General features: G+C 47.0%; 1 protein-coding gene across 1 annotated transcript in view; it reads right to left on the bottom strand.

Annotated features, from left to right (window-relative positions):
- The window catches only part of TMEM132C (transmembrane protein 132C), a 174785-nt gene that overhangs the window by 11114 nt on the left and 136811 nt on the right, over nucleotides 1-26860 (bottom strand). Inside the window, exons 5-6 of the mRNA XM_041410222.1 lie at nucleotides 10571-10714; nucleotides 353-558 (exon numbers count right to left, since the gene is read on the bottom strand). Coding sequence (XP_041266156.1) covers nucleotides 353-558; nucleotides 10571-10714 — 350 coding nt within the window. The remainder of the gene's footprint in view (nucleotides 1-352; nucleotides 559-10570; nucleotides 10715-26860) is intronic.

The raw sequence follows: 26860 nt of genomic DNA on the forward strand, positions 1-26860 counted from the left end.
GCTCATGGAGAGTGCCCCTCAAACAGAGCCCTCCCTTCTGGATTCCTGGACTATGGATCTCCACCTCACGTGACAAAGGACCACACAACTGGACTGTGCCCCTTTTTCACCTGTGCTGCCATCTCCCAAGAACCCCTCTGCCAGTGGCCCTCACCAGAGCTCCACACCGTGTTTTGCTGCCCAAGACAGACACGTGCACAGGAGCAGAAGTCCCACAGCTTTAACAGCTTTAACTGCAGATGCCCAGAGCAAAGCTGGGGGCTCCAGCACCGCTGCTCCTCAGGGGAAGAGGCAGCATTCTGGGAGCATTCCTTTCACAAAGCACCCAAGAAAAGCAGTGAGGCAAACCCACCTTTTGTTGGACACGACGGGGACTCGCCAGCCCTTGATCTGGCTGAGCTCCGTGTCAGAAATGTCGATCTGGAGGGGCAGGCGTGGCACCCACACCGTCATGTGCAGGGGAGCACTCAGGTACTGGTAGGTGAAGTTCACCAGGGCGTTCACCTTGCCCTTCATCTCCTTGCCGTTGACAAAAACATAGTCACACCTGTCGGAAACCTGAGAGGGGGAGGAGAAAAGGTGATCACCGTGACAAAACGAGCTCCAAGCGCCAGCCTGGGGGCTGAACCCCAAAGCACACAGAAAAGGCTCCCCTCTCCTTGTGCCTGTTAATGATGGCCTTGTGCAGTGGGAGCAGCTGAACACAAAAGCCCTCCCTGGCCCAGGAGGCACAACGTGCTGGAGATGCCTAAAGCTGGATACTGTTATGAAGCTTGCAGTTGATTTTCTGTCTGCAATGCAGCGAGCTCCAAACCGATAGCAGAGCTGGGGAATCCTTAATGAGCAAAGCTCTTCCCAGCCTGGTCAAGAGGAACCCAGCAAACCCAAACTGGGCTCCACAGGGGCAAGCAGCCAGTCAAAGCTCTGCCCTGAATGACTCCACCAGGGTGATGCTGCTTTCAGCACTGGCTCTGCAGTAGATTTCACCCACTGAAGAGTAACAGAAGTCGACTCATTTCCCCTGCAATAAACATTATCTGTTTGTAAATGTTTACATTTTGATTAAAGCTGTAAAGTATTTCTAAACACTACAGTAGATTTATCATTAATATGTAAATGCTGTCCTGAAATATAAGCAAGCATTATCATAGTCATGTAAGAGTTATATCAGTAATCACTTCTTTAATCAGTGTTGTAATTTACAGACCATTGAGTTTTCTCATTTATTATGTTACTGAGTACTAGTGATAAAATCACTCCTGGATATATAAATCATTAAGAGAGATGCAGATAGTATGAAGTGACTCCATGTGATAAAGTCATTGTCATTTCTATTCCTAAAGGTGTCATAAATGTCTGGGGAAATCCTGTGGCACATTAATCATACATTAAGTGGAGAGCAATGGGAGCTGTTACATTACTAAATGAGCTGGTATGTCTGCAGAAATTAACAGCAAACCCAGCAGATCCCAACTCCTGCTCTTGCTCCCATCCTGTCAGAATTCTGCTTCATCACCCCTAACGAGCACTGGTAATGGTGGAAATGCATCTCCCACCTGAACATGTATTTATATCATCATCTGCTCCCTTCCACCCATTCCCAGCACTGTTTTATTCAAGTGGAGATTATCAGCTGGCAGTGCTGATGTCCCCAGACTCAGCCAGCAGATGGATGTCCTCTGTGGCCACAGAGGCAGGAGCTGAACTGCTCCCAGTCTGACACACCACGTTTGTATCCTCTCCTGGGTTTAGGCACTGCTCATATTCTGGTAAAATATTTGATGATGAGATTGCAAAAAGAAACTTCAGAGAACATAAAACAAACATTTCTCTGCCTCGCTGCCTCAGAGGGCTATGCTCCAACAGCTCTGTTGACTGAAGCACTACACTGCTCCAACATCTGACCCATCCCTCTCTTCAGCCTTCTCCCTCAGACCTCCTGAGGCCAGTTTAACAGCCTGAAGGGGGCACAAACACCTTCACTTCAGCACCATGAATGCCATGGCCTATTTTTCCATCTATTAACTTGAATGGCAATACAGAAACAGGTTTAGTTCACACCAGGCTGTTTCAGAATGACTGTTTGATCTCATCTAAAAGCACCGTGCAGCAGAGGTCACAAGGAGCCCAATAACATGTGTAATATCCCATATAATACCAGGCAGTTATTCAGAACACACCCCTAGATGGGCTGCTTGTTCTTTCTACGGTGTCTGCCTCAGCTTCACCAGGGGAGAGGAATCCTGAAAATGCTTCTCATTACACAGCCCCAGCTGCAGGCAAGCAAGGGCTGCATGTCAGGAGTCCCAGCCCTGAGCTCCTGCCCAGGGAGGTGCTGGTGCCCAGAGCAGTGAGCAGCCCCTGGGACATCCCAGGGGACACTCAGCCCCTGTGTCTGAGCTGCTGGTGTCCATCCTAGGTCTGGAACACTCGACAAAGCAGCTTCAGAGAAAAGCTCTTGGCTCCTCAGCCCTACCTGCCTTTGAGCACAAGTGTTTGGGAGGCTTGTCAGGAAAAATCTAACTGAACTCTGCTTGGAGCCACAGCCATTGCTGTCCTGAAGCTGGTGCCAACCCACTCATTTCTAAGGAGTTCAACCCAGAGACAAAGTGAACTTTCTGGTTTAGTTGTGCAAGTTGCTTATTTATGCATGGTGCGAAGCACTTGCACGTGCTGGTAAGAGATTTCTGACAACACACTCAGCTTCAGACCGGCCAGGTCTGGCCCAGATGTATGATTTTATATTGTCTAAAGCTCATGTTGTCAGGAACTGGACAAGTCTAACTGCTGGGGAAAGAAAAGGAATAACAATAGTAGCAAAACCGCAATTCCAAAATGGCTCTGGGCTGAGGTGCAATCTCCATGTGTATTTGGAAAGCTGCTACAAGCCTTTGTGGCTATGCCACAAACAAATGGCTCAACAAGTCCATAGAGCATCCTAAGGAGGTGGCTGAGCAGCCACCACAAAGCATTTCAAACTGCTCCAGGCTGATATTTTATTTATACTGGGCATGCATCAGCAACACTGGCAGGTCTTTAGGAGCTGCATTGTGACAAACATGGCTCTCCTCCCCAAGAACAAGCATTGCTGATGTCCCTACACTGCTTCTCCTCTGCTCCTGTACTTCTGAGAAAGAGGCAGAACAAGAGAGAGAGGAAAGGAGGAGCAGAGCTCGGGCTGTATTGCATTCCTGTAATTCTCTGTGCATTTTAACTCCTTCCAGGCATGCATCCTGGAAACATCATCCATCACTCCTGACAGGGAAAGGCAGCACTTCCCAACCAGTGCTACACAGGAGAAGAACCTGCAGCTGACCCAAGGTTGGGGTGTTGACACTCATGCCCATGCAATGTTCAGGTTCATTCCATATCTGCTCTTCTGGAAGCAACACACCTCAGCCACGACAGAAGAGAAATGACAGCAGGGACATTTGCCTTCCTTGCCCTTCCCTCACACAGTGTCACGTTAAAAAATCAGTGAACAAGGTTTCTCAGCCTCAGAGGACAGATGCAGATGGACTGACTGCTACAGCTTGCAGCTCCAGCAAGCCCCAGGCGGGCTCTGACTTGCTGAGCAGATGCTGCTCACAAACAAAGGGAACAGGCTGTGTGGTGCCTCACCAGCCCCCAGCCCAGGCTAACTAAGGTGGAAATAACACCCCACACAACTGGTTCTGGAGTTATCCAGGGCAGCCTTGGCTACACTGCCTTGATCTGCTGTCCTGTGGGGTAAAACAGGATGGGGACACAGGGCTGGTGGGGATCCCCAGAGGCAAAGGCACATGGGACCATGGAGGAAGGACAGAAAGCAGATTTTTAAAACATGTGTCACATTAGAACTTTTTTTTTTTTTTAATGAAAAAGGTATATTTGTTGAAGAGTTTTTGACAGACAGAAGTGCATTTCTGTTTTCCTGCAGGCTTTTGCCAACGCTCCTGGAAGGTCAGGGAGCAGTGCAGGGGCAATCTCTCAGCTCTGGGTCCTGCCCACTCCAGGCCAAGGAAGATTCTAAGAGAAGCTGGAGACTCTGTGAGCACTGATGTGTCTCTCATCTCCTGTAGTATTTATGCTTTCACTATGAAAACATCCTCCCTCTGAAAGTGCTTTTTATCTCTGGCATCAGAAGAAGTGAGCAATGATGAAGGGAAAGCCTGCTTAGCCACCACCTTTAAGTGATTGGGTTTTTTCTTTCCTGCTTAGCAGATCAGCAAGAAGTTTTGCATTTTAAAGAGCTCTCTGATGCTATTTCAGCAGTTTCTTTCATTATTAAGCTGCATTCAGCTACTTCTCCCTTTTTTCTATTTTCCTAACTTCTTCTCCAGATTAAAACTGAAATAAAGAAGCAGACAGCAAAGACAGGGCTAAGCACAACTCCCTAGAGGCTTCCTCTTTGTCTTTTTCCTGGCATTATGTTTTTGTGCCCCCTTGTAACAAAGGCCTTTGCCTTTCCAGATGACTTGGACAGATTCTCTCTGCAACATATCCCATTTTATTGAGCTGACAGAGAAAACTGCTGCCAGGAAATCAAGAGAGAGTCACTCCTGGATGCTACCTGTGGCACTCTGAGCTGGGGAGGGGACGTCCCTCCCCCTGGCAATCAGCAGATGGGCTGCAGTGGATTCAAAGGACATTCCTGGAACTGGTACCAGTCCAGTGCAGAACCTCTGGGTCTCCCTTCACTTCTCATTTCAGACTGAGCTCTTGATCCCACCATGGCCTCTGCACTGCAGGACTGCACGAGCTGCTGGAGGTCACCACGAAGGAGGTGACAAGGACAGCCAGAGAGGGGCTGTTGGCACCTCTGCAGAACCCCGGGTTTGCCAGACTAAATTCCACTACAGACTCCTGGGAAACCTTCCTTCTTTACTGGAGGAGTCAGGAAGTTCTAGAAAGACAAATTTCACGTCAAATACAAGCTAAGGCTGCCTTTCAAAAGATGGTGATCTCAGACTGGTTTTTGTCTGCTCTGCACAGGAGTGGAAAGAAGGACAACTGTAAAACCTAAAAATAAATGAGTGGTTGGCTCTGTGAGTCCACCCTAGCCCAAGCTTGTTTATTCTCCCAGTGGTTTTCACCTCTGGAGATACCAGCCCAGCCTCTGAAGGACAGTTCAGAAGGACAAAAAGAGAAGGTTTCAATGCAGCAATCCTGTCAGGTTTGTGGAGACTGAAGAACTGGGAGGCATCAGTCCATTTTCTAGGCAGAGGTCTGTGTGGTTTCAGGACTGAGCAGAAATGGGGAGATGTGGTAACAGGGGATGTCCTGCTCGTATTCATCGTGTTCAGATTCTTGCATTTTTGTCTGTAAACCCATTTACCCATTTCTGTTATACTAATGTAAATGTTGCTAACATATTCAAAGGTTACATAAATGTTTAAATATTTATGACAGCACTTCTGTGAGCAGAGAGCTTTTTCCAGTGCCTCTTCAAGGAATCTCAATTTCAGTGAAAAAAAAAAATAAATTACAGGATAATCAGCAAAGAATAGTGGTGCTCAGCACTTTTCATACATGAGACTCCTTGTGCTCAGCTCAGTGTCATCCCTCTGGCACAGCAGGAAGCACCTGGAGCTCATGGAGGTCAGGCTCTGGGAGCAGCCATTCATTCCACTGAGGAACAAGAGCACCAGGATCACTGATTCACCACACACCAACAGGTCAGCAACACAAAACTGACAGCAAATATTAGACTGTGATAATCATTCCAGGAGCTTTTTGGATATTCATGTTCTTGCTATAGAATTTCTCCCACGATTTCTTTTTAACAACGTGCTCTGCAGAAAGGGAATTATCCTCTATTAAATTCTACAGGTTTTGAAAGAGAGACTCCGTGTGGCTCTCCAGCCTTGATTCCAGTTAAACACCACGGTTTTACACACAAAGGGAATCCTGTGCTACAGGAACATTAGGCTTCCTAAGAAGGATTTCAATGCCTGGCTGCATAATCCTGAATAATCAGTAACCTAGTGGAAAACTGAAGCTGTCTCAAGGCCCACACTACTCATTCTTTCAAATTAAACTGTTTGATAAAAGTTAAAGCTTCAGACCTGAGCTCTTCCATGCTATTTCCAGCTTTGGGGCAATGCTAGAGCAGCCTTCAGAGTGGAAACCATTCCAGGAGCTGCTAATTGCTGCAGGGGCTGGATTGCCAGGGCCACCCCTGGCTGCCAGGGATGCAGCTGAAGCTCTGGCTCAGGAGGTGCAGCCAGGAGCTCCTGCCAGCAGCACAGGGGCAAACACAGCCCTGCAGGCTGGCAAACTCTCACCTCAACACTGCAAAGGCTTGGCTAGCTCACGTTAGTGCAAGAATAACCCCAAGAGCCCTCTCCACCTGTGACCCCCACAAAAGAATGACTGTGCTTTGTGAGACAGCTGAGGAAGGATTCCCTCTGTGGCACGGGAGCAGGGCAGGATGAACTGATTCCAGCTGCACCCCTCAGCATCCTGCAGCTCTCAGAGGCACCCGGGGCTGGTGCTGGGAGCTCCACATCCAGAGTGCATCCAGGCCCCGTGGGCAGTGCTCAGGCAAGGCTCCCAGCAGTGCCCATGAACAGCACAGGGATGGAGCCTGCAGAGCAGAGCTGGCTAACACCAGGGCTGTGGTTTGGATGCCATCTGACACAGGGATGGACAGAGCAGAGCTGGCTAACACCAGGGCCATGGATTGGATGCAGTCTGACACAGGGATGGACAGAGCAGAGCTGGCTAACACCAGGGCCATGGTTTGATGCCATCTGACACAGGGATGGAGCCTGCAGAGCAGAGCTGGGTAACACCAGGGCCATGGTTTGGATGCAATCTGACACAGGGATGGACAGAGCAGAGCTGGGTAACACCAGGGCCATGGTTTGATGCCATCTGACACAGGGATGGAGCCTGCAGAGCAGAGCTGGGTAACACCAGGGCCGTGGTTTGGATGCAGTCTGACACAGGGATGGACAGATGAGAGCTGGGTAACACCAGGGCCATGGATTGGATGCAGTCTGACACAGGGATGGAGCCTGCAGAGCAGAGCTGGGTAACACCAGGGCCATAGCTTGGATGCAGTCTGACACAGGGATGGAGCCTGCAGAGCAGAGCTGGGTAACACCAGGGTTTGGATGCAATCTGGGCTCAGCAGGGTCTGCATCTTCAGCATCAGCAGCCAGATTAGCAAAACTAAGCAGAAAGCCCCCAAAGCAAGAGAGCTTTTCTTAGGGAAAAGGCTGTCCATTATCTGATCTCATTACAGAGATTTCAGAGGCAGCCTTGCAGAGCAGCAGCAGTACATTTAACTAACTGAATATCATTCACCACGACAGAACTGAGAGAGTAAAAGGGGCACAGAATGCCAGCTGAGACTGGAGGGCATCTCTTTGCTCCCAAATGAGCAGCTTTTGAAGCTGAACTGTAGCTGTGCTGAGCCACAGGAGCTCTCTGCAGCTCACATTAGCACAGAACCCAAAATCTGCCTTGCTCTGTGCACTCTCCAGTCGAGCAATTTCTGGAAATGGGGACAAACAGAGAGCTTGGCTCCTGCTCACTGGAGAGATGGCAGCCCAGAGATGCAGCATGGCCCCAGATATCCTGCTCTGCAAGGCAGGATCCCGGGCTGGAATCACTTTTAATTCCATCTCACAGTTCAGGCAGTGGCTGTGCATTTCCATCACGGTGTTTGCCATTCCTTAACTCAGTGTGTATCTACAATGCACAGACTCACAGTGAGTAAATTGCAACCAGGGGCAGAAAAGCAAAGTAGAACCAAACCATCCTCTCTTCTGACTGCATTACTCAGGTCTGGAGCAAACTGATCATCCTCCCATCACACCTGCAGCTGGACAAGACTGGTGCTGCTCCTCCCTTTTCCTTTCCCACTCTTGGTGCTGAAGCTTTGGAGGTGATTTTGAAGCACTTTCTGTGGAACTTGAGGAGCTGTTGCTGTGATTTTCCACTTGGGCTGTGCTGGTTCTCCATCCCCAGAGCAGGCAGCTGAAGAAACTTCTAAACTGTATCCTTGCAGACTTCCCTCCCTTACCTCATGGCTTCACCCAGCTGCCCTTGAAATTCCTGCTATGATGTGATGGCAAGGTGTTTACAGCTCCCATTGCTGAGTGCATCTCAGTCCATGCCCATTCTGAGTCTCAGTTTCCAGAGGCTGGCTGCTGGGAGTGGTGCTGAGCACTGCTGACAGGACATCTCCTGTCACAGCTCCAAGCACTGCTGCCCTGTAACTCTGCTGGCATCTGGCAGAGGTGTGGCAAAGCTGCACTTCTACAAAGCTCCTCTCAAGTTCTGCTGACGTGCATTGATCCCATAAACCACAGGGCCATGGGAAGTGTGGAGGAGGGCAAGGAAGAGCAATTTCCATTTGTTATCCTGCTCAGAATACAACACAGCACCTTTGGAGAAGAAAAACCTCCAAAGTCCTGGGGCTTCAGAGCAGCAGAACAATGGCATTTCCCTTCTTTTCTTTTCTTTTCTCTTCTTTTCTCTTTTCTTTTCTTTTCTTTTCTTTTCTTTTCTTTTCTTTTCTTTTCTTTTCTTTTCTTTTCTTTTCTTTTCTTTTCTTTTCTTTTCTTTTCTTTTCTTTTCTTTAAAGACTCGGTGCTCACACAGCATCAGAAGGAAGGAGGAGGCAGCAGAGAAGCTGGCTGCTGGCTCTGGGCTCACAGAGATGCAGCTGCTGCTGCCCAGGGCTCTCAGGCTGTGGCTGGGTGTGCTCAGTGGAATTCATTTCAACTCCCCCCCATTTCAGCTCCTGAACACAAACCACAAAGCTCCAGGGAAGGGGATTGCTGGGCTCCCCACAGCACACCCGTTCCTGCAGCTGAGCCAGGAGCCTGAGCAGGGTTTGCTCCTGAGCAAAGAGCACAAAACATCAGCAACAGCAGCAAAACCCACCTGAGCTCCAGCAGATGGCAAGGAGCCCGTGCATGCAGCTGCAATGGCCATTAATGGATCCTATTGGTAAATTCCAGCTTAGCGAAATAAAATTTGGCTTTTGCTTCCTTTTTAGTGCCATAATAAATTTTGTGTCCGCTTTTAAAAGGTTGGACCACTGTGTGAAGGTCTAGAGCACTCAAAGACATTTAAAGTTCATGAAATCAGCTGTAAATTTGGAAATAAAGAGTGGGAACTATGAGACAATAAAAGAAGTAAAGGAGTAGCAGTCAGCAGATTCAAACTGTGCACTGAGCTGCCCTGGGACCATGAGGATCACTGGGAAACTCTTACCTGCTATTTGCAGATAGATCTTGAACTCAGATTTCCACAGGGAAACACAGATTTCCACAGATTTCCACATTGTTACTGAGAACAATGCAATTCAGCCCAACTGAAGTAAAAATTAATATAAATAAGCTTTGAGCTGCTGGCCAATTGCTGGGCAGGAGCATTACCTATAAGCTCTTTACATGAACCATACAAAGGACATTTGTTTGATAACTAAATGTTACAGGCCAAGTGCAGACAGGCACTGAGCATCTGCAGCTTCTGGCCTCACTGTCAGGTTTGCCTGAATCCTAATTAGCAGAAATGCCACATAATTAAAAGCACACAAAAATATCTGCCTGAACCTCTAGATGATAATATAAGTATTAAATAGCTCTCAATAGCTCTCACCAATTACTCCTTTTTCCCCCCTAAGTTTGTTGTTTTAAGGTAATCTACAGGCTTTACAGGAGCTGTAAACTCATGCACACAGCCCTTGTACCATGGGCTCTGCCCAAAAGACAACATTTTTGATGACTGGATTTTATTTTTCAGCAGAAAGGTTACTCCCAACAAAGTCTCTACACCAGGATTTCACAGAGGAAGATATTTCTAAAGAATTGAACATAAAAGCTTGATGGAGAATTTCAAAATGAATTAAGGATGAAAGGCCTCTGTGCTCATTTGAAGCTTTCTGAGTGCTTTTTAAAATCTGAACCAATTGAAGATGTCAATTTGCCTTGAACCCCAAACCACTTCCCTACATAAAGAAATTTTGTGGAAACAAGAGCATTCTAGATGGAGAAAAAAAAAATAATTTAAAAGCCATTTTTCCTTTATGATGAGATGAGCAAACCTTTTTGTTCCAAGCACTTAATTGAGCTGTGTTTTCCAGGCAGCTGTATGTTTTCCAGCAGTTAGCACTGGTGTCACAGCCACATCCTCCAGAGGTTCTGCATGTACTCCAAACACACAGGAGACACCTTCTCTCACCATCTGAGCAATTCCCAACCAGCTCTGAAGAGGGAGAAATTACACCTGGAAACATCCCTGGCTGATCCCAATAAATGCTGTGCTAACCTCCAGTTATTTGTCCCACCTCAGCTTCAGCGTGGCCCAGGCAGGGGAGGCTCCTGGAGCCACTCACAATGTTCTGATGGTGCAAACGTGGTTGGAAGGAACCCTTTCAGTGCAGGTAAATGATTTCTGCAGAAAATAAGAGAAGAGCACAGCAGGGCCCCGAGTGCTAATCAAAGGACACGGTGCTTCAGGAAAACACTCTTCCCAAACAAGCTGCTGGAGAGCTGCAGCAGCCCAGGCTGTGGATATTGCCAGGCTACGAAATGTGAAAGCCCAGAAGCTTTCCTGGGCAGGAACTTACTTTGATGACGTCCTCCCCCGAGGATTTGCACTCCACAGACTCCGAGATGTCTGTCACAGCACTGTTCTCCTCGATGGACACCACCTTGATGGGCACTGCCACCGTCCTGCCCGTCAGGATGGCCGTGTTCAGGATCTCCGTGTCCTGCACCGAAACAAAGCACAGCCCTGCTCACACCTGCCTCTGTAGACACCAAATAAAACGGCACAGACACTGCAACCCCAAGGTAAGAAGAAGGGAAGTTTATTCTCTGACTCCAGTATTTCTAGATTTACAAAAGTGACAGTGGATTGGAGGGTGACAGTGCCACCTCTCCAGTGACACTGGACAAACCAACAGTCCATTAAATTTCTCCTCCTGCAGAAAAGAATGCAAAACAGTTAATTATTTACATAAAGTCTGTGAGAAAGTTCATTACAAGAATGTAAACATCAGAAGGCTTGGGAGAACTCAGAAGAACACACCAGCTCTGGGTGGCTGAAGATCTCAGCTCGCCCCCAGAGAGGTGCAGCCTGCTGAAAGGCAGAGAAACCCCAGCCCTGCCTGACCTGCTGGATAAACACTCAGTGCTGCACCCTGCTCAGCAGCACCATTCTCCAAAGCCAGGTCAGGCACACTCCCCCAGCGTGGGGATCTTCTGCTTTTGAGACATGAGGGGTTATTCCCAACATCCACCTTCCAACATGTGAATTCAGAGTTTTTATTAATACAGACTTGATGGCTATGTGTGTGTAAGGATGAGAGAGCCTTCAAAGTAAAAATGAATCCAAGCCCATTGCAGAGACAGGGCCTCTCTGTGAACTTTGTGTCTGGAACTGTTTCAAGATTATTTAATTTCCTCTGATATGGCCAATGAAGCAATGTGAGGAATCCAGAAGGGGTCAGTGATGCTGTTAACTGCAGGGGAAATAACAAGGAAATTTGAAGTCTGGTCTGGGGCTGTGGCATATAAAAGCCTCTCAATGCACCATCGACCAGGCTCACACTTGGATCTCCTGAACTATGTCAGCATCACTGTATTCCCAAGATTCCCATGCAGGAAAAGCTTCAAAGTTTTCTCCAACTTTTCAGCTTTCGATATAAAGTGAATGAAATATTCAGCAAATTCCTCAGCACTGAAGTCATGAGGACTGCAGCCACTGATGTCAACAGCAGCAAAATGGGGCACTGATACTGTTGATACTGTTTTCAATTCAAGTTTAGTGAGTCTGAAATTTAGGTCAGATTTTCTTTTCATCTGGCAACTTGTTATTTCTCAGGTTCTCCTGCAGCTCTCTCAAGAAATGCCATCAAACTTAAAAGGAAATGCCGAGAAGGTTGACTGTTCTAGAAATGTAAGAACCCCAAATGATTCCTGCTGCAGCACCCCCAGCACTGGGGAGGGACTGGTGCCCACCCAGCCCCAGCTCTGAGCACAGATGGAAACCTTCTGCCTTCACCTCCCCTGAGAGCAGCCATAACTCATGGGTATTACACAGATTAAGAAAAACTGATGCATAAGCAATTAATATATTACACACGATACTAAAAGCAATTTTCAGCTCTGCCACTTCCCTTCCTCAGGCTCTGAGTGCCCTGTGATAGTTAAAACAAACCAGAAAAAGAGACCAAGGAACAAAGCCTTGGTTTTATTGTGTTTTTTTGGTTAGAAATAAAATAGAGAAGCACGTATCCTCTATCCCTGGGTGTGGAACAGCTCATGGCACACCCTGCCTGCTCTGTGTTCCCTTCACATTGCAATAAAGGCAGCTCAGGGAGAATCCCCACTGCCTGCTCCCTGACAGAAAACTCTGCACAGCACAGGAAACACCCAGGGCCAAGCTCCTCCAAAGCTGAACTGAAGCAGATCAACACAAAAGGAGCTCAAGCAGACTGCCTGCCTGCCTGTCTGTCTGTCTGTCTGTCCAGGAGCAGCCTGAGGGTCACCCACAGCACCCAGATCTGCTCCCCTGCCTTCTCCCACCCCCTGAACACCCTGTGACAAGCAGCAGTCCCATCTTCAAGGACACGTCAAGCACCACCAGGACAACAACTGTTCTCCAGCAGCAGCAGCAGAGTGGGGGGTTCTGGGTCCCATTTTTAAATGCAATATACTGCCCTGACTGCAGGCTAACTCAGGAGTACACAAACAGCACTCCTAAGAAACTTTCAGAGAGACTACAAATTCATTTCAAATGAAGGCACTTTTCAAAATCACAATATCTTGGCCATTTCCACATTCTTTAATTTTTTAAAATCCCCCAAGAACTAATCTACTTTCTGTGCAAGGCAGCAAGTGGAGTTTTAAAATGAAATTTATTTTATGTGACAAAAAAAATTGAAAGCATCTGATAGCAGTGTTTGGACTTGTTCCCAAGAAATTCAAAAATGAAGGAAGCAGAGTAAATTGAAAAAAAACAGAAGGAAGAGGCACTGTAAGTCAGCATCAATATCCAGGTCAGAAAGAAGTTTCTGTAAGTGAATTGCAAACTCTAAAAAAGCCAGGACTGGCACTTCCACAGCTGAGATAGGGCTACACAGATAATCCTCCTGGAAACAAGGGAGGTTGGAGCCTGGCTCTGGAAGCCTCCAACTGTCTTGGCAGCAGGATGCCCAAATCCCAGCAACATCTGACTGACCCTGCAGAGGCTGAGCTGCCTTTCCTGCCTGAAGAACATCTACAAACTCCCAGTTTGGAAGGTTCTTTCCTGTTACCAGGGCATCCCTTCAATGGATACAACACGTGAAGGAAATAATTATTATTTAAAGGTGTTTAATTAGCAAATCATATAATTAAAGAACAAATTTTTCTCTAATGATTAGAGGAAAACTCTAGTGGCTAGGCTCAAGGAGGTATCAAAGGAGATATCTGAAAGCAAATGATTGAATTTTGTGTGTAAGAAATGACTTTAAAATTTACTGCTAGAAAACCCCCACTGTCCAGGAGGTCTGCAAGCTTCCCCCTCGAGCTGCTGGCACAGCCCAGAGCACCACAAACCTCACTGATGCTCTGGCCCTGCCTGTGTCAGGGCTCATGGGATGAAGCCCACCTGCAGCAGCTGCATTATTGCCTCCCCCAGCTGCAGCCACTGCGCTGCCCAGAGCAAACTGCAGGACTGCTTTTTCACAAAAATCACCTTTCTTAGCAAGGGGAAAGAGCACCCCCAAATCAATTGTGCTCTAGGCAGGGCTCAGAAGGCTGTGCTCACGTCTGCCCACCCACAGCTAGGTACCCCCAGGGCTGACTGCAGCAATCTCACTTTTATTCCACCCCTGGCCACTCAGGGAACTTGCACTGATGGCAGTGGGAGCTCTGCACAAAGAGCAGGAATGCAAAGTGTTGCTTGGACTTAGCTGAAGAGCAAACCTTATGTTCATCCAACCTCTCAATTGTGAGAAGGCAAGCACTCAGCCATGACTGATTCAGGAACTAATTCAACATTAAATTGTGGCAGAATGAGGAAGCAAAGTGACAGCTGTTTAATTAAACTCTAAATCCGATTAGATGGTGTTATCAGAGAAATCCATGGGAGCCTGAGGTCATGAGAATGGTCCAGTGTGCTGGAAACTGTGTGAGTGGAGTCTCCAGGATGATGTTAAGTGTGGCTCAGCATTCAGATCTGTCCCTCTCACAGCCACGCCACCTCACCAGTGCCAAACCCACGGCACAGACCTGAAGGACTGACACAACAACGTTTTGATAGGGAAAGTTACTGGAGGAGCATGTGGGAAGGGGGCAGGTGGGCACTGTTGACCTTGAAATGAACCCAGCAGTTGTGTCACAGAACAAGGACAGAGCCAGCAAGTCCTGGCTGCTGGCAGGGCTGCAGGAGACAAAGCCCACCCAGGAGAGCTCCAGGAGCTGGGCTGTGCTTCCACTGAGGCTCCCCATCACCCTGAGGACACTGACTGCCTGACAGCACGTTTGCAAGAGGAGGAGATGGAGGTGTGGGAGATCTGAGCTGCCCATGCCAGCTGCAAACAGCCCAGAGGGGCACTGAGCTGTGCCAGCCCCACAGCAGGCACAGGGCAGAGCTGCAGGCAGCTGTGTGTGAGCACAATGCTGTGGGTGCAGGCATTAATGCTGCTGGGATTACAGCTGATTAAGGAAATAACACTGCTAGGCAGCAGACTCTGCTGATCTCCATAATCCCAGGATTAACAGTAAATTATACACTGTGCTTTCTGCCAGCTGGGTCCTCTGACACTCCACCTCCCCAGGCACAGGAGGGGAAGGAATTCTGCTCTTGAAATTCTCAGCACTCCCTGCAGAAGAGCAGCAGTGATCCTACAGACCAAGGGCTTTGGTTGGGGACCCCCTGAGGCAGAGGCACCCCGGCAGGAGTGGGGAAGGGCAGATTTTGTTGGTTGGATTTTGGGCTGCTCTTTCACTTGATTCCAACACCACTGGCACATCACATCTCAATCCTGCTCTTCCTTTATCACTTTATAATACAAGGGCTTTTACTTCATGGGTACTATCAGCTGCAGGAGAAACAGGGAAATGCTGTTCAGGAGTGACACCAAGAGGGGACAGCCTGCTTCCTTAACAGCATCCCTCAGCCTCCAAACGTGGATGCAGCTGGGATCCAGGTTACTCCGTGGTCCACAGTGCCATGGAAAATGTCACCTAAGGAACAAATTAACTGTGGAGAAAATCAGGCCACTCCAAATCTACATAAGAAACAGACTTAGTGAGTAAAAGCTGCCATTTCTGCAGTCTGTTCCTGACAGGACAGGAGAACAAAGGAGCTCAAAGCTTCCTTTGGATGCCAATTGCAGCTGGCACAGCAGCACTGTGAGGAGGCTCCTCTCTGCTAAAGCTTTGTTAAACACAACAACACAGCCCAGGAATGCAGGGCAGCACCTGCCCCGAGAGCAAGCACAGCCCAAACATCTGCCTGGGCTCCCCCAGAGCTGGGGCTGGCACTGCTGCCCCTGCCGTGCCACGCCTGCCTGCCCAAAGTTAAAGCAAAATAAAACAAAGAAATTGATTACTCTTACTTATGAACTACAGACCTCCAAGTACTACTATAGCTAAGTGGGTCTTGATTCTATCCCTTATGGATTAAAAAAATAAAAAAATAAAAATTATATTTATATAGATATATATAATATATATATTCTATAAAGATATATTATATATTTATATATGTTATAGAATTTTTATATTTTATATATAATATTTATATTTTAGATAAAATATTTATATATACAGATATAAATATAAAAATAAATAAATCTATAAATAAATGTATATATAAATATAAATATATAGATATATAGATATATATATATGTGTATATATATATGTATGTGTATATATATATATATAACCCACTCTGTTTTATCTTCAAACCTTCAGAAATAAATAAATCTATAAATAAATGTATATAAATATATATATATATAACCCCCTCTGTTTTATCTTCAAACCTTCAGAAAGGTGATGGAAGAAGCAAATTAATAAGGACATAGAATAAAAGCAATGATTTCATGTTAGATTGTGTCTCCCTTCAGCATGTTCAAAGCTGTAAATGGTTGCAGTTTGTTTTTTGAGTGTTTATCATTAGCAGCGTGTCTCACCAATGCTGAGCCTCTGGCTGGGGCCTCTCTGCCTTGCTGGAGCTGTGGCACCAAACCCCATCAGGAACAGCTCAAATATTAAACAATATTAAATAAAGAAATAAAATTCAATGTGGAAACCCCAAATATTGCACCAGAGCTGTCTCTGTTGCCAGGACTCAGTGGCCACTCTGCATTTGCAAGGAAAGATGGCATTTCCTGCTCTGTGGAGGAAGAGTCTGGAACTGAAAATGACTTCAAAGGAAACAATTCTGGAACCTATTAAAACTTTACAAAAAACCTTCAGAACGTCTGCAGGAGATGGGAAACAGAACCCCACATTTCATCTGTCTGCAACCACTTAAAATATAGAATAAGGACATAAAAGTGACTGGAGAAGATGGGAAGCAGAAGCCTACATTTTAATTCTCCAAGCATACACATGTATTTTAAAAAAAAGCAGATTTTTTTAGAAGATGCTTGTTTGTGACAGAGGAAACTACCTGCTCCTCTTTGTGCCATTTCAGTCCTCACTTTCAGTATTTGGCTAAATTGACTTAGAAACGAAAGCACTTACATAGGAAACATTATCTAGAGAGAAAAAAATTGTAGTTACGGCTTGAAATGGGAGTGATTACCTGAGATATTCCAACCCCAGCACCATAACTGGCTCTTTTTAGCACAGAAAATGCAAACAGATGAAAATGTGTGAAGTGACAGGTTAAAAGCCCTCGTTCTGAGACCAAGCCACTCACCATTGCTGCTGCTGCCATGGATCCAAGAGCACTTGCAGGTACTTCTGAGCACGCTTACACTTGATAAAACAAGCAATAAATTGTCCTAAGTTCTCTTGAAAATTTCTGGTTTTATGCATTTATGCAGTGCATAAATTGTACACATTTAATTTCTGGCAGACAGATGGAAACATCTACAGCAGCCAGCCATACACAGAATTTTTTATCTCATGAGCACCCTTAGTGCTTGGAAAAGAGTGGAAAGAAACACACTAAGAGCATTAACCTGGGGGTGGTGAGGGAGATCTGAACTCTGCCACTGAGGTGAAGGAATTTTAAATGCTTTATGGACTTCCAGGATTAAGTCCCAAGGACAATTCCTTGTTTTAAAGAACTGGGGCACTGCCTGATACAGGGATGATTTTTATGGCCGCTCTGGAGGTTGTGAACTTGTTTTATTTGGGCAGATTAATATGCCATGGATTATTAATGAGCTGCTTTCTCCTTCTAATAGACAGAACTCATGTCCTACAAGCTCCTGAAGCTCCTCAGCTCCTGGCTGAGCACTTGGCTGAAGTCTGTGGATGTCAGAGCTCTGTTCCATCCACACTGCAAGTGAAGCAGGCAGCTTCTGCTTCAGTGTTTTAATTTAATTTAGTCTGGTTTGAAATCAGCAAGAGGAATTTTCTACTTGCTCTTTTCTTGTTTTGGCTGTACAGTTTTCATTTCCTGGCTGAGCACTAGGCTGAAGTCTGTGGATGTCAGAGCCCTGTTCCATTGCTTCACTGCAAGTGAAGCAGGCAGCTTCTGCTTCAGTGTTTCAATTTAAAAAATTTAGTCTGGTTTGAAATCAGCAGAAATTTTCTACTTGCTCTTTTCTTGTTTTGGCTGTACAGTTTTCATTTTTGAGAAGGACTCCTGGCTGAGCACTTGGCTGAAGTCTGTGGATGTCAGAGCTCTGTTCCATCCACACTGCAAGTGAAGCAGGCAGCTTCTGCTTCAGTGTTTCAATTTAAAAAATTTAGTCTGGTTTGAAATCAGCAGAAATTTTCTACTTGCTCTTTTCTTGTTTTGGCTGTACAGTTTTCATTTTTGAGAAGGAAAATCTGTAACAAAGACACCACAAACTCTTGTGCAACCCCAATGAAAAAGTGGTCCTAAAAATGCAGAAAATAGTCAGAAGTATTTCCTATCCTTGCACCTAGGCTATTTTCCCTTTTCAAACAGTTTATTGATTTCACTGACTCCACGGCAGCTCTACATAAACAAAGCACACAGAGGGCAGGAACAAGATTATTGCATTAATGAGAGCAGATACTGTACAGACATCAGAAACTCACTGTGGTTAAAAAGACGAGAGAGTGACACAGGAAAATGAAATTATTGATCAGACACATGTCTGATAGACTGGTGGGCCTTACAGAAACCAAACCTGGCATATATCTGGAAGGAGGAAAATTAAATATATACAGTAAGTATAACCACAGATGCAATTATTTCCCCCTTCCTCAGGCAGGAACATGTTTTACCTCCAGGGGCTGATTGTCCAGACCCTGCTGGAGGCTCCTGGCTAGAGAAAGAGGCTCTGATCATTGTGGAAGTCAGGGCTATGACAGACCAAGGGATCAAACCCATTTGTTTAAAGCACCATTTTCCTTGTTAGTGTAACCTGCAGCAATCCCAGCGACCATTAACTTTATCTGAGCATCTCACAGCAACTTCCAGCTCTGAAAGGGGCTTAAAAAAGATCAGTGTGCTTGAGAGCTTGGCCTTTTTTTTCCTCCTCTAGTGGATGGCCTAATAAAAGACATCACCTCTAGCCACAAAGCTGGCTCCACTTATGGAATTACTGTGATTTTTACTCCTCAGGGCTAGAGCTGCCCTGGCAGTACTGAAGCAGGGGAGGGAGACCAGCACCCACCTTTAAGCAGGGAATGTTCCTTCACACAGAAGCAGCAGTACAGCAGGCTCCTGCCAGCCAAACCCTGCTCAGGAAATACAAGTCCACTGGAAAAATGATGGGCCCCAGCCACAGGAGAGGCAGAACCTGGCTGCACACAGACATGTGGCTCCCACCCCGCCAGACAATTCCTATTTTTGCCTATCAGAGCTCGCAGGGCTTAATGAGCAGCCCATAATTTGGATGAGGTAAGAGCAGCGGGCAGGAATGACTGAGTCTGGAATGGTTTATTTATTACCACACCGAGCTGACTCCTGGAGCTCCCTTAAAGGCATCCTTCAAGCTTATGCCTCGGGATACCTGTGCCAGCTGGCAGCTCCCCTCCAGCCCTGCTTTTCAACGCTTCCAATTGACATTTTGTCCCAGCTCCAGCAGCCAGACCAGAGAGAGGCTCCTCTGCTGCCTCCAGCAAGCAGCAAGCTGTAAAACTTCCCAAAAAAAGGCAGGCAGGACCCCGGACAAAGCGATTCCTGAGGACGCCCAGGTCTGAGACGGATGGCTTTGGTTCCTGGTGCTGACATCATCTGTGCAGCAGGAGGCTCCTGCCTTCTGTCAGCTCCCCAAAACCAGAGCTCAAGAGCACAGAGGTTACAGCGAGCCTGGACCTCAGCCAGCTGTGTGCTGCTAACACAAAGGGGAGAGAATTCACCTTTCAGCCACACAGAGGTGATTTCTGCCCAAGCTTCTCCCCCAAGCTGCATCCTGGTGAAGTCTGGTTTATGCAAATGAAAATGAAAGTGTTATGCCAGGGTAAAAAATGTCCACATTAAAGAAGGAAAGGAGATGAAGTGGTTCTCCCTGGCATGGCACACTGAGAGTGGAGCTCAGTAATGAACCTCAAGGCTTGAAGTGCAAGCAGCAGTTTGGGGGTAGAAGGTGTAAATAAATGTGCAATTCTGCAGAGCCATCCTGTGTGTGAGCACTTTACAGGGTGCAGTAACACTCTGCTGTGCCTCTCAATACTGAATTTACAGGCTAATGATTCCCTCTGTCATTTCCTCAAACTTCCCAGTGAACTTGAGTTATTTTTACACTTACTTAGTTTAAGCAAAATACTCATTGCACAGCCTCCAAAGGACACAGAGCTCTGCTCCTACAGGACCTTGGGGAGCAGGGCACAACACAGTCACTGCTCTGGCACTGACACTCAGCATTCACCAGTCACCTACTGCAATTAATAAAACTGCACTGTTGCTATTTTTCACTAATAGAGGATTTCCAAAAGCAAATTACAGCCATAAATTACATCATTACAGCCTGTATTATTGTTCTGTGGGGTAACAAATCTTGCAGAAAGACAATCAGCTCTGCTAGAGGAAAAAAAAATACAGAGGACAAATCAGATGATTGGGACCTGATTAAAATTAATGTCAGTGGTGCTTTTTTTCCATTTGCCTGCCGAAATTCCCTCTCTCACCAGCGTGCTGGTGGTCATGCCATGGTGCTGGAGCACTAAATATTAGGCATGATTTGTTTCTGAGGGGGAATTCCAGTGTTTGTGTGGATTCCCTCTGCAGCTGAACTGGGGTCTAGAAACACCCCACAGTAATGGGGCCATGGAGTGCAAGGGCTGGGCTGGGAATTCCCTCAGCACATGGGATCACACACAGAGCTGGGGCATGCTTTAAAGTGCTTTTTTTTGGTGAGGTTTGATGAGGTTCTGGTACCCCTCTGGTTCTGGGATTACGGGTGAATCAAATCCCATCCCCACTGCTGCTCCCTTCAGCAGCTGCTGCAGAGAAGAGCCAGCAGCACAGTGCCAGCTTTGTCCCCTGCCCTGTGCTGAACCCTGTCCTGCTTTCTGTGCTTTATCTCCCTCCAGCAGAGCCACTGAGCTTGGAGTACAGATTCTGAGTGAATTCCATGACAAACATCCTCAGTGAGGAGCATCTGTCTGGATAATGAACTGTAAACCGAGAGCAGGGCAAGGCAAACATGCACTGAGAGCAAATTGAAGGTGAAAGGTTCCTGGGTTTTTAAGGTGTGGGGGCAGTTCATTAAAACACTGAGTCTTATAAAAGTCATGGTGATGTTTTAACCCCATGCTCCCTCATTATACCCCATTAGAGTGAGGCATTTTCTCTTGTCTCCATCGTTTCACTGCCCAAGCTGGAACACCTCAGCACTCATCAATTAGAGCTCAGCCTAAACAATGCACACTTCTGCTAAGCAAATGTTTCACCTGCTGGTGAAGAGTGAGGCACCCTCCAGAAATATCAGAACCCTCTTTACAGATCAAAATCGTCACTGGAAGCTGCCAATGAAGAGAAATCCCTTCTGGTTCTGTGTATGGGTCACAGCTACCCCGGCTGAGCTCAGGCTGGCTGAGGAAGTGCCCTGGCACACTGCAAGCACAGCTGGCCTGTCCTGGCAGCCCCTGCTCAGCTGCCAGCCCCTGGCAGGGACAGCACGGGGAGCTGCAGACCTCCACCCTCCAGGGAAAACCACAAATGTGCTGTCTGCAGTTAGTTTGGACAGTGGATGTATTCACCAGTTAAGTCCAGACAATCACCTGTTAGCTAAAGCTAATGAGAAAACTTCTGCACTAAACTGTCCTGAACTAAACTAGACAGCCATTGAACCCTCCTGCAACATGAAAACAGTGGGAAAAGACAGGAAGAACAGATGCCAAACAAGTTAATATTGCTACACTAAGCTTAGGGAGAGCTGCTGCCTTCATTCCAGAGGAGAAGGCATCGCCCAGCAATGGAGACTGCTGAGTGCCATTCCCTTTCCCAAAAAAAGCCATGCCATGCTGCTGCTCCTGCTCCCCAGCCCTGGCAGCAGCACAGGAGTGCAGAGCTGGCCATGGCTGAGCTCTGCTGAGCCTGGCCTGCCCCACACACGCTGCAGAGTGCCAGTGAGAACTGCCCTGGCAGCTGCACATTCTGCAAGCAGCAGCCTCTGGAGCTGCCCTGCTCCTGCTGGGCAGTGCCCTGTGCCCTCCTCCAGCTGCTCTGGCTGCCAGGCAGGGCTGGGCACAGTCCTGAGCAGCTCCAGCACCAAAGCCCAGCCCTGCAGGGTCCTGCTCAGGCAGCAGCTCGTGGGAGCACAGCTCACTCTCTGCTGGCTCTGCTGCCATGTGTGGCAGCTGGGAAACTGCCTCTGTGGCTGTGTTCAACAGCCCCAGTTTTAATCAGCTGTCACTTCAAATACTCACTGCTGCCTAAGATGTCTTCTTCTGATGGGGCACTGCCACAAAGCTGAGCCAACACTTCAGACGAGCCCCAAAATGCACCACAAGAAGAACACAGCCTCCAGATTTCACACCTTACACAATGCAGTGCCACGAGCTGACACAAGTGTCCCCTGCCAGCTGTGCTGTGCCTCCTTTCCCTTTCAGGGAGCTCAGCTTCACTGAACCTTCACCCAGCCCCCTGACTTTGATCAGCTTGGCTCACACACAGAATTCTCCAGAGGTTTCTGACACTCCTCTTCCAGGGGAGCATTTGGGCATCAGCACACCCAGCAGCCAATAATTTACTTTGTGTCTCACTGCACATTCTTGTTGTTCTGCAATGTTGTGTTTGCTTGGCAGGATTTGCCTCCTGTCAAGACTAAGGAGCATCTATTAAGCCTCATATTAACATTTCTCAGAGATCTTTAAAAATCTGGAAGTTAGCTGGCCCAACATCTCCTCAGCATCTTAAAAATCCCAAAGTAATCCATCCCACAGCACTGTCAGACTGGGGGATGCTGCAAGAGGAAATTGCACAAACTCAGAGAAAATGACATAGAGCTTGATCCAATGGAAATATTCATCCCAGCCAGCTGGGACAGCCTTATTCACCCATTCTCATTTCCTGCAAAAGGCAGGACTGCATGTGACTGTACAAAGTAGGAATGTAGGAAATGTAGGGAAACAGAAGCTGGAGGCAAAGAGCAAGGGCTGTAGAAATGATCTCTGGGACTTAAAAAGGCAACATTAAATTGAGTCATTCTGGGTTCTTTATGCTGTCTGCACCTTCTGACCAAACTGAGATCAATGAACAACAGTTTGTCCGTGTTTTGTTTTTGTTTCCTGATGGGCAGGCAGCAAAAAAAAAGCCAATTTTCCCTAGCTAAGGTGGATCAATAAACACTGCAGGTCCCAGTCCTGGGACACAGTGCTTTGCAGGCATTGATATCAACAATTTATGCACAATTAGTGCAATCAGAGCCCCTGAAGCTGCAGGAAGCAGTGCTGTGCTGCTCTGGAGCACTGCAGCCTGCAGTGGGAGCACAGCAGGATCTGTGTGTGTCCCTGCACACCAGGGCACTGGGACTCTGCTCTTGCAGAGAACTCACAACTCCTGACTTCAGGGTGCTGCTCAAGCTGTCCCACTTAGCACTATTAATAGAACAGCTCCGTTTTGCATAAAATGAATTTCCTAAGCTCCCAGTATTTATTTCATGTGACTCATAGCTGAATTATCTGAGACAATACCTGTCAGCTGAAAAGTCTGACACGTGGGTGATCTGTTTGTTCATTTGTTTGTTTGTGATAAGCAAATCAGGAAATGGATTTTTCCTTCTGGAAAGCTCCTCCGTGCCTGTTGCCTTCACTTCATTCAAGACTGAAGGATGAACCAGAGTGAGAATTCTGCACTTGTGTGCCCTTGAACTAGATAGAGCTTTATGGTGTGAACTCACAGACTGTGCAGGGATGAAAACTCTATTTATTCAGGTCCATATTTTAAAATGGTATTGCAGGGACTTCATTACAATGAAATACCTTAAAAAACCCTTACCTCAGGGAACAGCAGACATAAATGTGTATATAAAACAACAGTGCTTTGGGAGCTAAGTTTTTGATCACCTCTGTTTTAATGGAAAGCCAGTTAACAAGCACACATAAAACTGCCAAAAAGTGGTTTTGGCTGAGTCACAGCTCTGCGGTGGGTCCAGCCCCTGCTCCTGCAGCAGGAGCAGCAACACCCTGAGTGCAGAATGCAAGGAAACAGGCAAACCAAGCACTTCTTAAGGAACAGCCCAGCACTGAGCAAAGAGCACGTGAGGAATTGCAGTGCCTGAGCACTCAGGCACACACTGGTGCTGGCACTGCCAGGTCACTGTGTACACAAACTGCAAACCTGCCTTAAGCTGCAGCTCCCAGGATGCTGGTTCACAGGGGGAGGACTCAGTTTGCATCAGCTCCCATCAGCAGATGAGTCAGCTCATGGCAGAGAAGGGCAGGACAGGTAAAGACAGATTATCACATCCTTCATGACACCCACTGGTACAGCTGAGGAGAGCACAAACTCCTGGGCACGTGAAACAGCAGCCAGAAACTTCCAGAAAGGCCTGAGCCTGCTCCAGGCTTGCTTTGCTTGTGAGCAGGTACCAGTGGAGCACAGTGAGGAGTGAAACCTGAAAATCAGTGTTATTGTAAAGAGGAAATCTGCATGGACGAGCAAGCTGCATGGCTTCCCATGGGGACAAGTGGCCTTTGAAGTGAACCTGGAGCAGAACTCTCAGAATGGACTCCTGACACTGAGTTTGTGCTTCAGCATTTAATGCCTGTGTTTCATGCAAGTCACACCTGCAGATGAGCTCCAGAGGGAGAGCATCCTGCTGGTGAAGGACTGCAGCTCCAGGTCCACATACAGATGGTCTTGCATGAATATCAAATTGTGATCTCCCATCTTCCCCCCCATGAAGGAGCTTCTTTTAATATCAGCATTGAACAATGCACTCATGCACGGGTTTTGTAGCTTGTTTTATCCCAAAGCAAAATTTGGTAGTGTTAAAAATCCACATTATCCACTCAGAGCACGAAGAGAGATCTCTGGCTGAGCTTCCCAGAAGGTGGCTTGTGTAGAACAGAACCACACAGAGCTCTCCTGGGGGATTCCTGTGTGCACACACCACAGAGGGAAATCTGGGGTGTGTTCACAGGGTCAAGAGGCAGAATCCTACATTTGCTCACGACAGGATGCAAATCTCAGAAAAAATTGTGGAAAGGAAGGAGGCAAGCCTGTGCACCTTAAGTGGCTGGTTCTGAGGCTACCTGTGATTAACTGAGGAGGTGCTCAAAGGCAGCTTAGCAGAACATTATTTAAGGTCCTGCAAAAGCACTTTCCTAATTGATCCTGCAACAAGTAACATGGAATTAAAACCAGCCAGAACAGGGCACAGTCCAGCCAGCAGGTTCTTCCTGTCCACAGACAATGGGATACATTTTCTGTGCCTTAAGAAATTATTTTGTTTTCTTATTTAACTCTGCTACTTGATGAATTTCACAAGCCCCACTTTCTGTAGCTGTGATTCAAGTGAGTCCAGAGGTCTGAAGGGGGGAGTGTGTGCCTGAAACAGCGTTTTTTCATTTTTTCTCATCTCTATCCAAAAGCCTAATAAATGACATTACCTCTTTACAAATCTTGCCTCGGTAATTATTGCTGTTCAGTGATGGAAATACAACAATGTGAATTTAATGTCACACTTTGAGTGAGACACACAGACCCTCACACAGCCTGCATGCAGGGCACCCTGGGTGGATGGTCTCAGCAAGGGCCATACTCAGGAATTTGGAAAGCAGAGGATGTGTCTGACTAGAACCTAGTCTGGTGCACAGTGCTTAGCTAACATTCTGTTATAGGAGAGTTAGAAAGCAACAAACCAGTTAAAACTACATTGTTCTAGCTTTTCTGTCTCATTTTTCCTCTGCAGCTACCTTGAAGGGTGACACATCCTCCAAAATTACTCAGATGCTTGGGGGAAAAAATAGACTTCCCTCAAATTTACATGTCATTTTTTTCTGGCAAAAAATGATTCCAGTTCCTGTCAGTCCGGCTCTTTTGATGTCTCTTGCCCCTATTATTTCCTGCAGCACATCCCTGTGTTGCTGCTCCTTGCCTGTGCACACTGTTTAGGCACATGGAACATGGATTCTGCTAAAACCCTCTCTTCTCACTACATGAGGAGTGGCCGTGGATTTTGCAGCAGCTTTACCCGACCACCTGCTCCACTGAGCCAAGCCCTACAAGGCTATTTTAACATTTCAGGTTCAGTTCTTGCTGACAATGTCAATTCTCTAATCTCTTTCAGAACACCACAGCAACGGCTGCACTAATCTTTTGAAGACCACTTGGTTTTCATCTTACTACCCTTTCTGTAATGTAACCAGGCACAGGGCAATAAAAGATACATGATCTTTCTTGCTTCATAAGTTTGGAATGGCTCACATGAGATGAGCTTTACAGCCTTTATCTTTATGTTCCACCCAAACCAGGGAAAAGTTTGCTGAAAGACTTTCAGGGTGTCCCTCAGAGCTGCCCCCACAGCCTGGGACACTGCAGGGTCTTTGGGCAGCTCCTTTTCCTGGTCACTTTGCAAATGTGCAGTCACAGCTTTGACTTTGCACGTCAGCAGCTCTACCCTGGAAGGCTCCACGCTCGAATCAACAGCAAGATCAACAAAACCTCCTCTCCCTCCAGAGGATTACAAGCCCCACTTATGCTCAGCACTGAGATCTCGTTTCTGGCCACAGCCACGTGCTGCTGCTCCGTGGGCAGTGCACATAAAGACTCTGGTCTGACCTCCCAGCACTGCCAGGTCACCTTCTCTGCTTCCAGGGGACTCTTGTTCCTCAGCAGAACTGCCAGGTCATCAGCTCAGCTGGAGATTAATGCCTGCATGAAGGAAGCTCCCTGGCTGTTTGTGCAGCGTTAGCCAACAGAGAAGGGAAAATTCCCTTTATCTACCAACATCCTGCTAGTAAAGCCAGTCGTGCTCTGCTGTTCCACCCAGCTGCATTCTGCTAACACAGTGTATTTTGGCTCTGGCTAAGTGTTATCACAAGCCACAGCAATGAGATAAACACAAGAAAGCTTTGTGAAGAGAAAGGTTTAATGATTTCATTGTTTGAACCCTCTGTTTGAACCCACAGAGCCTACTGGCAACCTGCTGGGAATAAAGGATCTTGCCTTACATGATTTATACAACACTAAACTCATCCTTTTAGACCTCCAGTTCTTACAGGAACCCTCGCAGGCAGAGTAGAATTTTAATGCAGGATAGACACAAGTCTGCAAGAACCCTGTATGCAAGTGCAAAGGCATCACACCCTGGCTG

The sequence above is a fragment of the Onychostruthus taczanowskii genome, unplaced genomic scaffold (genome assembly GCF_017590055.1).
Source record: "Onychostruthus taczanowskii isolate IOZ18803 unplaced genomic scaffold, ASM1759005v1 scaffold32, whole genome shotgun sequence".
NCBI lineage: Eukaryota > Metazoa > Chordata > Aves > Passeriformes > Passeridae > Onychostruthus > Onychostruthus taczanowskii.